Genomic DNA, 13,618 nt, shown 5'->3' on the forward strand with positions numbered 1-13,618 from the left:
CACACTTGCCTTACCCATCACACACACCTGCCTTACCCATCACACACACCCGCCTTACCCATCACACACACCCGCCTCACCCATCACATACCCGCCTCACCCATAACCACACCTGTCTCACCCATAACCACACCCTCGTCTACCACCACCTCACCTGTCTCACCCATAACCACACCCTCGTCTACCACCACCTCACCTGCCTCACCCATAACCACACCTTCATCAACCACCACCACACACCTGCCTCACCCACCACACACCCGCCGCACCCACCAAACACCTGCCGGACCCACCAAACAGCTGCCGCACCCACCTTAATGTTCCCAGACACTACCAAGGCGCATAATTAGTCCAAGCACGATGTTGTGTAAGCCTGAGGTATGTCCTGAAGCTGGTGGGGATGTTTATTATATGTATCTAATGGGTATTCTAAGGTGGGGTAACTTGATACCTGGAAAGTGTTTTGGGTTGTTCACATGCTTGGAGGAACGTACACTGACACACACACACACACACACACACACACACACACACACACACACACACACACACACACACACACACACACACACACACACACACACACACACACACACACACACACACACACACACACACACACACACACACACACACACACACACACACACACACACACACACACACACACACACACACACACACACACACACACACACACACACACACACACACAGCTATTTCCGAATCAAACCTGCAACTTTTTTGTGCAACTTTACTTCTTCACCAAGTGCCTAAAGAACTTAAGTGAAATCCAGTGGAGAGAGAGAGAGAGAGAGAGAGAGAGAAACCCCACGAACTCTTGACAAATAACAAACCGCAAATTACACCTGTCCTTCTAATCAACATACCTTTCGTGTCAATAGAGATGATTTTTGGATATACCTGGAGAGAATTGTTAGGAGGTAATTTGCAGTTTTGAAAGGGGAGGAAAAGGAGAATAAAGAAAGGAGGAACGAGAAGATAGGAAGGAAAGGACGAGGAGTGAAGATTGCCAAGGAAATGTAGAAGAAAGGAAAAGGTAATCGATTGTGGTGATGATGATGATGATGATGATGATGATGATGATGATGATGATGATGATGATAATGAGGAGGAGGAGGAGGAGGAAGAGGAGGAGGTGGTAGAGGAGGAGGAGGAGGAGGAGAGAAGGGAGGAAAATATCGACGACGAGAAGGTGACGATGTAAATGAAAACGAAGACGCTGATGGTGAGAAGTGAGACAGAGAAGAAAGTGGAGGAGGAGAAGAGGAAGGAGGAGGATAATGATTACGAGAATGAGATAAGATGATGATGATGATGATGATGATGATGATATGAGAGATACGGGAAAACATAAGTAGTAGGTAGACAACGTAAAACACAACCATAGCGACAATAATGACGACGACGAAGACAACGACGATGATAAAAGTTGCTCCCATCCTCTGCCTTCCATCGATTGTCCTGTCCTTAATTATTCAAGGTGGTCGCTTAATCACTCAGGATATTAATTAGACCTGGCCATTACCTTGTCTGACAGCCATCTTTCTTTCTTTTTTTATTCGGGGAAGCACTTAAGAATTTTACCAGCAGACGTCTCCATTAAGCTGAATGAAATCGTGTGGTGGTAGCTTTATTAGATTTATTAGGTGAGTAATGGATTTTAACTCGTTTACTACAAGAGGGGTACTGGAAAGGGATGCCTTCATGTGGTGGCACCGATATAGCCCGTCGGATACACTGCTTGGTTATACAATCGTCCCTGCCTAGTCCCCTAAAGGAGGATGGTGGACTAAAGGATAGGGCAACACAAGCCTGCAGTCTACCGAGCGTGTGAAATGATATGGAGAGACAGACATACAAACGAGAAAGTTCAGGTATGTTGAAAGTGAAGCGTGACTCTCTTGAAAGTTGAGGGTGAGAGGAGCAGGAGTGAGTTATCCGAGAGGAGGGTAAGGAGAGAGAAAAATACAAACGAAGTAGTTGCTGTGTACTGTTGTGCTGTGGAAAAATACACACACACACACACACACACACACACACACACACACACACACACACACACACACACACACACACACACACACACACACACACACACACACACACACACACACACACACACACACACACACACACACACACACACACACACACACACACACACACACACACACACACACACCATAGTCTTTCCTCACAAGGTGTTTGCGGTGAGAGGAGGGGGAAGAAGGGGTGCTGAGCAAATCAACATGGGTAATAACTAGCTGGATGGGGGTCCGGGCAAAACTGATTAGATAGATGGATAGATAGATAGATAGAGATAGATGGACAGGTAGAATGAGAGAGAGAGAGAGAGAGAGAGAGGAAAGCTAAAGATGAGAGGGGGTACTGAGCAAATCAACACGGACAATAATTAACCATCAGAGGGTCCAGGTATAATGGATAATCAGACCCACCTCGCTGGCCACAGTGTTGGAGGGTGACAAATGACCCTCTGGAAATGTTGGTGATTGTGGTGGAGGAGGAGGGAGGAGGAGGAAGTGGAGTTGGAGGAAAAAAAAGGGGGAAGGGAAGGAAGAGATGGAGGAGGAAGAGTAGGACTATAAAGTATGAGGAGATTGTGTGTGATTTTTGTGGTGCTGAAGGAAATGGAAAAAGAGGAAGAGGAGGAGGAGGAAGAGGAGGAGGAGGAGAAGGAAGTGGAAGTGGAAGTGGAAGAGGGCATATGGTAATTCTGGTGCAGGAGGAAGTGGGAAAAAAAAAAGAGGAGGAACAAGTCGATCTGGAAGAGGGTAGGAAGAGAAGTGGAAGGGGAAGAAAGGGGGAAGAGAATGAAGGACGAAGAAAGAGGAGAGAGGGTGGAGGAAGGGAAGAGGAAGGGGAAACGCCTGAGGAGTACCCAAACACTTCAAAAACAAACCAGAGTGAACAGAAACGTGAAGAATTTGAAACAACAGTAGTATTTCTGTCACCACTTCACTTCCAATAAGAGCTGTATATCGTATTTGTTGGCTAAGACCCTTTGTAAATACGGACTGTGGACGACATACTCTTCACACTATAGTCTGTATTCTTGTCGGGTAAGGAAGCTCCCTAGCACATCATCCTCAGCGATTTATTTTTGGATATGGCTGGTTAATATCCTTTTGTAGGTTACTTTTGTAGAAAATGCCGATGTTTGAAGGCTTTGTATAACATACAATAGGGCAGTAAGGTTTAGTAATTCAAGTAAATCGCTTAGGAAAAGGTGTTAGGGAGTTACCTTAACCGACGAGAATAGAGGCCTAAGGTGGAGTAAAGCTGCCATCTCTCCATCTTTTATACTAAATTGAATAAATGAATTAAAATATGATGCTAGTCAGGAAGAAGTGCTACGGAAAGGATGCAAAGTTGTGTTTTTCTGCTAGTGAGCTACGTGAAATAAACTGACGAAGATCTGGGCCAAGATAAGATGAAAGGAGTATGTTAAGTTAGCCACAGACCCACCTGCTTACCAAAAAAAAGAAAAAAGAGAGAAGATAATAAGAGATTGACTATTACCGTTCCCTCTGTAGCAATTTTTGGCAGTCGAAAGAAGGAAAAACTGATGATTGTTGTATTTATGAGCTTTCATTATACCTTTGTTTAAAACGTACCTGCTAAGAGTTTCGTACCATAGCTTGTGAAAGAGGAGGTAGATGATGGTAGTAAAGGGAAGTAAATGTGTGTGTGTGTGTGTGTGTGTGTGTGTGTGTGTGTGTGTGTGTGTGTGTGTGTGTGTGTGTGTGGCAACTTAACACCTGTATTTGTGGTCCCTGATGGGTAATTGAAAGTTAATGGAGGGGAATAGGTATCAGAATTTCATACCTGTGGAAGATCTGGCAATTGATGGTAGTTATGGAAGAAAATGCTGATGATTTCTATAGGTAAGTGTGGCTGTGCTAGGCTGTGCTAACTTTCTATATAACTGGAGGTCGTGTTCTCGTGGGTTAAGGAGGCTCCCTACGACTATTGCGGGGGGGGGGGGCGGTGTCCTCAAGGTAGTATTGTATATAACGTTGATACATAAAGTTGAAATGAATATGCACACTACGGGTACGTATATGCGCGAACGTGTGTGTGTGTGTGTGTGTGTGTGTGTGTGTGTGTGTGTAATTGAATGTGCAAGGAATATTCTGTGTATAGTAGTACATTGTGAGAAATATTAATCTAAAGTAAGAGAAAAAGTTTGTGAATATTCAGTGCCTTTGGTGATCAGAAATTTCCTCATTGCTGTCCGGGATGGCAAATGAATAACCGTAGTTGATAACGATAGCGAGAAAGACAGGTATAAGGAGAGGTAATTAGGGAAGGTTTGCTCATTAAGACAATCCTACGTGGTACTTATACTTTTTCCCGTGAAGAGGGTGATGTTGGAGAAGTGGAGGGGTTGGAGGGGATGGAGAAGGGAAGAGGGTGGGGGGGTCGAGGTGAAGAAGGGAGGAGGGGGGAGGTGGAGAAGGGAAGAAAGGGGAGGTGAAGAAGGGAAGAGGGTGTAGGGAGAAGGTGGAGAAGGGAAGAGCGTGGAGGGGGGAAGGGAGGAGGGGGAGTGGAGATGGTAGGGGACAGTGTGAGACAAAAGTTTGTTAAGGAAGCTCCGTAACACCATTTCCTAAGCTGTTTTCCTTATTACACTCTGCCGTCCTCTTCTGTGTTAATTAAATCATTCTAATATCACCATACTCTGCATAAATACCGTACAAAACGATAGTAGCCAGCCATATCGAAAAATAAATCGCCAAGGAAGAGGTGTTAGAGAGCTTCCCTAACAGACGAGAAGACGTGCCATTAAGTACCAGGTGCAAAGGTACTAAGGTAAATCACCCCCACTGCATGCGGACGCGAAAGTAGTGTAGTGAGGCAATTTGCTTTGATAGGAATGAAATAGTGTTGGTGAATATAGGATTTTTATTGGTTTTCAGCAAGCAATACTTCCCATCTCTATTCATGTGTGCTCTTTATGCAGGTACGCGCGCGTGCGTGCGTGCGTGCGTGCGTGCGTGCGTGCGTGCGTGCGTGCGTGTGTGTGTGTGTGTGTGTGTGTGTGTGTGTGTGTGTGTGTGTGTGTGTGTGTCTCTCTCTCTCTCTCTCTCTCTTTCTCTCTCTCTCTCTCTCAACCCCTTGAATTTCGCTACGTATTTTTTTTTTTATAGTACTGCCTCCACGAGACGAATATATTAAATTCTTGGAAGTAACTCTGATGGTGGCAGGGATGATGAAGGTTCTGTCTAACCCCTCCAGTTAGAAAAGCCTCCCCTAAGCAGAATAAAATCGTCTGGTGAGAGAAACAATAAGGTAAAGAAGAAATGTCATGGTAGGGGAGCATTTATAGACTTAGCTGATTCAATCTTCCTCAGACACGATTAAATTCCACACCTGTTCTCTTTTCACCTTTACCTGTCCAATTTCCTTCCTTTTACTGTTTATTTCTTACTGCCTATGATCTCCAGTCTTTAAAACGCAGTGTGTCCAGGCATCTCGAAATGAAATGATCTTATTTTTGGTTCTCTGTTGCTTTGGTTTTTCTTTCAGGGAATTTGCAGGCTCCTGGCATTTGGTCCCTTTTTCCTTGCATTAAAAACAAAATCATGTAGCTCATTGGCAGAACTAGACAATATTGTGGCTCTACATCATTTCCATAGCACTTCTTCGTGACTAGCATCGTATTCCAGTGCTACAGCATATAAAAAAAGATAGATGCTAGTTTAGGCCAGTGCACTTAAATCCCATAACTCTTCTCTTTTCGCCTTATGACCTTAGTTTTCGTCCTTTCGCTGTTGATTTCACGTATTTTGCTGTACATCCTTTCCACAATACTTCTTCGTGACTAGCATCGCATTCTAGTGCTAATCTCTTGCTACAGCTCAGTAATCAAGACAGATGCTAATTTTAGGCCAAGTTAAAAAAAGGGGTATAGCAATCTTTCCTCTTCCCTAACAACTTAATCACTGTAAACATCACTCTCCCGATCCTGTCATTTTTTTTACCCATATTTTTTCATATTTATTATCCGACTGTGCTATATTTAACAGAAACTCGCATTCATGAAACATCTTAAGCATAAATTACGTAAATTTTTTTCCTGAGTTGATAAAGCTAGCCATCATATGCAAGCCAGAGTAAATTATAAAGCAAAATAATAATAATAATAATAATAATATAATGCAGTAACCAAGGCGAACTAAAGAATATGAAAAATATAATAAGGAAATACTCGTAAATATCTTAAAGTAAACTAATAAGGGTGGTTGTTTATCGTAAGAATTTAAGATCACTTATAACTACACAAAAAGTTTATTGCAAGAATTTAAGATCGTTTATAACTACTGACCCGAACATGGCCAAGATGAGTCGGTCGTTGAATGAGATTACGGGGGAAACTCCTAATCTCGTGACTGCTAAGGGATGAGGGGGGGATGAATGGTTGGATGGATGGATGAATAGATGATTGAATGAATGAATGAATGAATGGATGGAAGGGTAGGTGGATAGATAAATGGATGGATGGATGGATGAATGAATTGATGGATGAATGGATGGTTGGATGGATGGATGGATGAATGAATGAATGGATGGATGGATAAGTGAATAAATTATAGCGACTGATCTACGCATTTCTCTCTCTCTCTCTCTCTCTCTCTCTCTCTCTCTCTCTCTCTCTCTCTCTCTCTCTCTCTCTCTCACTGTTAAGAAATTTACATGAAATTTTGAAAAGTTTGACTCAAAAGATCATGTCACTATGTTTCAAAAGCCATTATTTATGTCCGCAACTGTACAATTAGGGACATTAAATATTAATACACATCTTAAAGGTAAACGAACCAATGAGTAAAGATTTTCGAAACCAAATGATACAGTCTTCGAAACATTAGAGAAGTTTTAGTATATAGAGTTCCATAGCACTTCGACTGAGAGGTGAGAAGATAATCGCAACCATGATTTTACACGCAGCTATACTACCATAGATGTTTGAGGTGGGTTACTCAAAGGAACTTACTATCTCCCGCCTGATGATGATGATGATGATGATATGAGAGTGGATTCATTTCTTCCTATTTATAGTGATAAAAATATGATGGTATACAACGATAGCAATAATAATAATAATAATAATAAAATCTATATTCCACCGACCCTCTCTGTAATAGCATAAAAATAATGTTAATGAAATTGATAATGATGTTTCTGAAATCCTATCCACTTAACTTATAGTACGGAAGGTAGGATGATAATAGCTGACCTCAGATCGTACACCTTTACCCCCAAACAGCTCCAGGTAAATCAGACCGGCACTTAATTATGCTATTATATCAGATTGACTACACCCAGGTCTGTTATTTCACTCAAGATTGGAATTTACCTACCCTTTGGCGTATTTAATTTTAATAATAGACTGCGATCCTATGCATTTACATCCAAATAACTTCAAGCAAATCAGACTGTCAGTTGATTGTGTTATGATTTTGTATCGATCAAGTCCAAAACTGTTATTTCACTCAAGACTGGGACTTACCTACTTCTTGGCGTATTCGGTTTTAATAATAGGCTACGGGAGTATACCTTTACATGAAAATAACAACTCTACCTCCACGCAAATAAGACAATCCTTTTCGTTTTCCTATTATTTTATATCGAGAACTATCTTCATTCCCTATTATCTTAATATTGGAACTTGGCTGCACTTTCAATCACATAGTTTTAATAACAGACTACAAATATATATCTTACCACTCAAATAACAGCTCCACGCAAATGAGGCAGCTAATTATGCCCTTATTTTGTATCGATCACGTTCTGAGAGCTTGTTATTTCACTCAAGAGGAGCTTAATATTGCACTGGTGGCATTTTGAACAAGCCACACGTCCATACAAGTGTTCATTAAATTCTGAACAGTCTTGCTCAGTTGCCTTCTCTCGGTGTCACCTGAGAAACTTCAATACCATTATAACAATCTGTGTAACTTAGAAAAATTAAGGTACTTGTAAAACTTTGTCTGATAGTTTTTCTTTGTTTTTTTTAAACTCGAGAACTGAAAATTTCACATGTTTCTAGGCCATGTGACTGAGTTTGTAAGGCCTCATTTTTTAATCATGCAAATAGCTATGCATGTAGATATTTTATTTGATCAGTTTTATCATCAAACGGATACTGTAACCCTTAAAACAAAAATTGGTTAAAATACATCGTTAGTATTAAATCCATTCGGACGACCAATCAACTGCCAGCCTTTAAATGCTTACGACTCTCCTAAGATGAAATTTAATAGTCTATAAGTTATGCTTAGACTTTCTCACTTGACACATATTTTTCGTTGATTAGGGCCCCATTCTTGTAGAGTAAGGTACCGTAGTTCCCTAGCACTTTCCCTTAACGATTTATTTTCTAACCAACACATTAGTTATCTCACTTTTGCTTCTTATATCTTTTCAATTTCGAGATAAGTTGCATGAATAACATACAAGAATATATTAACGGGGCAGAATCAGAAATAAATCGGTAAGGAAGAGGTGTTAGTAAGTTCCTAACTGTAAGAGAACATCGCTTTAAGAACACACAAGAACATAGTAGGCCTAACGGGGCAGTCAGAAATAAATCGGTTACGAAGAGGTGTTAGTAAGCTGAATAACACACAAGAATATAGTAACGGGACAGAATCAGAAATAAATCGGTAAGGAAGAGGTGTTAGAAGCTGAATAACACACAAAAATATAGTAACGGGACAGAATCAGAAATAAATCGGTAAGGAGGAGGTGTTAGGTTCCTAATTGCACGCAAATACCGCCAAACTCTCACATTAGCATTGGGAATGGAAACTTTAAATGGATACTTAGGAATATAAAAGAACATAATCTCAGGGTGAGTTACTGAGGTGCATGAAGAATTAAAACGTAAACTTTCGCCTCAATTATATCCAGGCACTTATTTTTGGTTGATTTGCTTGTCTGAATTCAACCTCTCATATTATTGCCCAGGTTTTCATTCCGCCCCTTCCTGCTCCCACTCCCATCATCTGATTTAATAATTGAGTGTGACTGGTGCCATTTGGAAGCTAGGCACTGTTTGTTCACTCACTTTTTTTGCTGCTAACTTGGCCTTTAGCAAAATATAACAGCAATAACGCGTCGCTGCAGGGAAGGGGAAGGGGTAGGGGAAAGAGAAGGAGAAGGAGAAGGGGAAGGGGAAGACGGGGAAGGAGTAGGGGTAGGGGAAGGGGAAGAGATAGAAGGGGTAGGGGTAGGGGAAGGGGCAGGGGTAGGGGTAGGGATAGGGGAAGGAGAAGGGGTAGGGATAGGGGAAGGAGAAGGGGTAGGGATAGGGGAAGGAGAAGGGGTAGGGGAAGGAGAAGGGGTAGGGGTAGGGGAAGGTAAAGGGGTGTGATACTGCTTTCACATTATCATCACCACTATCACTCATCCTAATTCCTACCTTAAGAAAGACAAGACACAGAACTACTACTTTTCAGTCCAGGATGAACTCTGGGATTGGGCAGGGTGACAATAAGAATAATAGATGCTTTAACATACTCATTTACCATAACATTTCCAATCTGGCCTCAAATTGCCATCTCCATCTTGAATGCCTAGTTAGAAAGGATGTAGAGCCGTATTATGGTCTTTTTCCTCCACTGACCTATGTGAAAGAAGCTGCAAAAGGACAAAAATTTGGGCAAAGTGTGTGTGTGTGTGTGTGTGTGTGTGTGTGTGTGTGTGTGTGTGTGTGTGTGTGTGTGTGTGTGTGTGTGAGAGAGAGAGAAAACGGGAACTCTATTGCCGCCAGGATCAGTGTCGAGGGTAGACCCTAGGACACGTATTCTCATCTGTTAAGGAAGCTCCCTAACACCTCATCCTTAGCGATTTATTTTTGGATATGGCTGGTTAACATTCTTTTGCATGTTATTTATGCAGAGTATGGCCATGTTTTAAGGATTTGTATAACAGAATAGGACAGTAAGATGTAATAAGAATAAATCGCTTAGGAAAAGGTGTTAGGGAGCATCCATACCTGGCGAAAATACGGGCCTCGGACTGAAGGGGTTAGTGAAGGCTATATATAACCCATCCATTTTGAGAAATCTGTCCTATTGTTTAAAAAATCGTCGAGGTAAAAATGAAATTGAAAATAAATCGCCTACTGGAAGGACGATGAGAAAGAGCATAAGGGGGCACCTGCAGCCAGTTACTTACCTGTAGACATAACAAATTAATCCTCAGGCATAAATCTGTACGTTCACACACACACACACACACACACACACACACACACACACACACACACACACACACACACACACACACACACACACACACACACACACACACACACACCGCCAATCATACTTTACGTACACAAAGCCTTGATATTCACAGATTTGCATGCACTGGGAGGGGAGGGGAGAAGGAAAATGACAAGAAGAAGAAAAGGGAAAGGGGGAGAGGAAAGAGAGGAGGAAAATAACAAGAGAAGAGAGAAAGAGGGAGGCATGAAGCGAGATGAGTAGGGAGCAGGGGTTTACGGGTGTCAAATGAGATACGGGAAGGGGAAGCAGGTGGAAGAGAAGAGGAGAGTGGGAAAAATGGTTCTTTTCACCCGCCTGCCTGTGGATAGGTAAGAGAAGCAGGCGGGGAGTGATGATGATTTGTATATAAACTAGAGAGAGAGAGAGAGAGAGAGAGAGAGAGACTCCTATGAAAACTGTATAATGTAAATAATATGGGTATTCATTTTGTGCTAAATTTATATCTATATATTTTTTCTTTATAATATCTATAGCTTCCAGTTCTTCATAATTTATCATTGTTTACATTCGGTACAAGAAATAGGATACATGCTTCTTCTATTAATTTTCTCCTATTTTTATTTCAGGTAAGTTCCATTCCTCTCTTGCTGTACTACAAAAACTGTACGTATGAGAGTACACTTAATGTTATTCTGTATATATGTATTTGTTTGTATGTGTGTGGTGTATTTGTTTCGATTATTTTACTCAGCAATGAAAGTATCGTTAACCCCATTACGATACTTATTGGAAAATGAGATGGAGATTTTTTTCATTATTATTTGGACAATGTTTTGATTTTTTAACATGGAATGGTAAAGTTCTCATTATTTTTTGGGACATGTGGTGGATATTTTTTTATACATGAGGTGAGGTGTTTTGATCTATTGGAATACAGGATGGAAAGTTTTACATTTTAGAACATTGAGTGGAGAGTTTTTCTTCTTTTTTTTTAGGATTTTTATTTCCTGGATCAGCATAGTTTTGACTTTTTAATATGAGATGGAGTTTTTAATTTTTTTTTTTTTAGCTCATAGCACAAAGCTCTTATTTATTTTTTTTGGCATAGGATGGAATTTTGATTATTTTTCAAAGATAGAATGAAGGATTTTGAAGAACTGGTATGTATGTGACATGAATTTAGTGTCAGTTGTTCAGCTACAAGAATCATTACCATCACGCGGAAAAGTTACCTGTAGAGGGTAGTTTGCTCTCATTCAGCCAGTCCCAAAGAAGGGTGACCATTCCCAACCTTCTAATTATCGTCCAATTGCTTTAACATCCTGTATCTCAAAAGTTCTCGAGTCAGTTCTTAATAGAAAAATTTTAAAGCATCTTTCCTATCACAACCTTCTTTCTTATCGTCAGTATGGGTTCCGTCAGGGACGCTCCACTGGCGATCTTCTCACCTACATTTCAGACTCCTGGTCATCCTCTTTTCGGGACTTTGGCGAAAGCTTTGCCATTGCACTTAACATCTCAAATGCTTTCGATCGAGTCTGGCATAAATCTTTAATTTCCAAACTGCCCTCTTACGGTTTCTATCCTTCTATCTGTGTCTTCATCACTAGCTTCCTTTCTGGTCATTCTATAGCCGCTGTTGCAGACGGCCATCGTTCTTCTTCTCGATCTATCAACAGTGGTGTTCCTCAGGGCTCTGTCCTATCACCAACTCTCTTCCTTTTATTCATCAATGACCTTCTAAACTGTACATCTAACCCTATCCACTAATACGCTGATGACTCCACCGTTCACCTTTCCATTCGGTTCCCTCAACGTCCATCTCAGCAGTTACTTCAACAAATAATGGATGAGGCTATGGCACACCTAATGTCTGACTTGGCTCGTATCTCTGACTGGGGTAAAAATAATCTGGTTGTTTTTAATGCATCAAAGACACAGTTTTTACACCTATCAACCCAACAAAATCTTCCACAAGTATACCCACTAACGTTTAATAATATTCAGCTTAATCCTGCATCATCCTTGAACATGCTTCGGGTTTCATTTACTTGGAACTTATCTTGGAAAGATCATATTACATCTCTTGTAAAATCTGCTTCCAAGAGATTAGGTGTGCTAAGCCGAATCCGTTCCTTCTTTACCCCTGCACAATTGTTGACTCTGTACAGGGTTTTATCCGCCCCTGTGTGGAGTACAACTCTCATGTGTGGGGAGGCACACCACATACAGCTCTTCTCAATAGGGCGGAGTCAAAGTCTTTGCGTCTCATTAACTCTCCTCCTCTTATTGATTCCCTTCAACCTCTGTCTCCTCGCCGCACTGTTGCATCTTTATCTCTTTTCTATCGCTACTTCAGTGGTCAGTGCTCCTCCTGTCGGCATGCATTCCTCCACCTCTACGACGGGCGCGTAGCACCCGTCTAGCAGCAAACTCTCATCCCCTTTCTTTCCATCTCTCTAATGCAAGAGTTAACCTTTACTCCCAGTCCTTCATTTATGCAACAAGTCAACTCTGGAACTGTCTCCCTCTGACTTTATTTCCTGCTTCCTATGATCTCCAGTCTTTCAAACGCAGTGTGTCCAGGCATCTTGAAATGATTGGATCTAGAATTTGGCTTTCTCTTGTATTTGGTTTTTCTCTTGGAAGGAACAGTAATTGCGGGCCCGCGGCCTTTTATTCCTTCTTTCTCGCATTAAAAAAAAAAAAAAGTAGGGCAGAAACTGTTGTATTATCAGAACAAGCAATTCTTTCATAAGTGGGTATGAAAGGGTAGACAGGACATTCATTAATTTCAATGTGCATAACCTCCCCTTAGACTGAATAAAATCGTCCGTAAAGAAGTAGGAATAAAATCAGAGACAAACTCTTTTAAATGGCTAAATCTGAAAAACCTTTAATAATAGAGGCAGGTTAGGTCGATGTAAATGAATAATTGACTATGCACCAGCGTAGTCATATCAACTTAATCAAACGCGGGGTCATGGGCGTGAATAAATGAATGCGTAATGAGTGAAAAATGCAAACACAAACACAGGCACACTGGACAACACACACCTGACAAGCACATTGGCACTCACTTCATACGGGTGCAAAATTGATAGAAGGATTTGCCATACACACATACTTACACAAATATATACACATTCACATACATACACACCAACAGAACACACACACACACACACACACACACACACACACACACACACACACATTAACAGTTAGCGGAATGTGCAAAAACACTCACCAGGAACAAATATTTGCACCTCACGCAAGCAGCACACACACACACACACACACACACACACACACACAGCACAACACAACATTCACAT

The 13,618-nt window shown here is 41.2% G+C and overlaps 1 protein-coding gene across 1 annotated transcript in view; it reads left to right on the forward strand.

Annotated features, from left to right (window-relative positions):
- The first annotated feature begins 360 nt into the window (after nucleotides 1-360).
- LOC145409530 (uncharacterized) overlaps nucleotides 361-13,618 on the forward strand; it is a 62,519-nt gene continuing 49,261 nt past the window's right edge. Inside the window, exon 1 of the mRNA XM_080279919.1 lies at nucleotides 361-394. Within this exon, the coding sequence (XP_080136045.1) occupies nucleotides 361-394 (34 nt within the window). The remainder of the gene's footprint in view (nucleotides 395-13,618) is intronic.

This window comes from Coenobita brevimanus, chromosome 81, assembly GCF_032717465.1.
Source record: "Coenobita brevimanus isolate Jiangsu-jjx chromosome 81, ASM3271746v2, whole genome shotgun sequence".
In the NCBI taxonomy this organism is placed as follows: domain Eukaryota; kingdom Metazoa; phylum Arthropoda; class Malacostraca; order Decapoda; family Coenobitidae; genus Coenobita; species Coenobita brevimanus.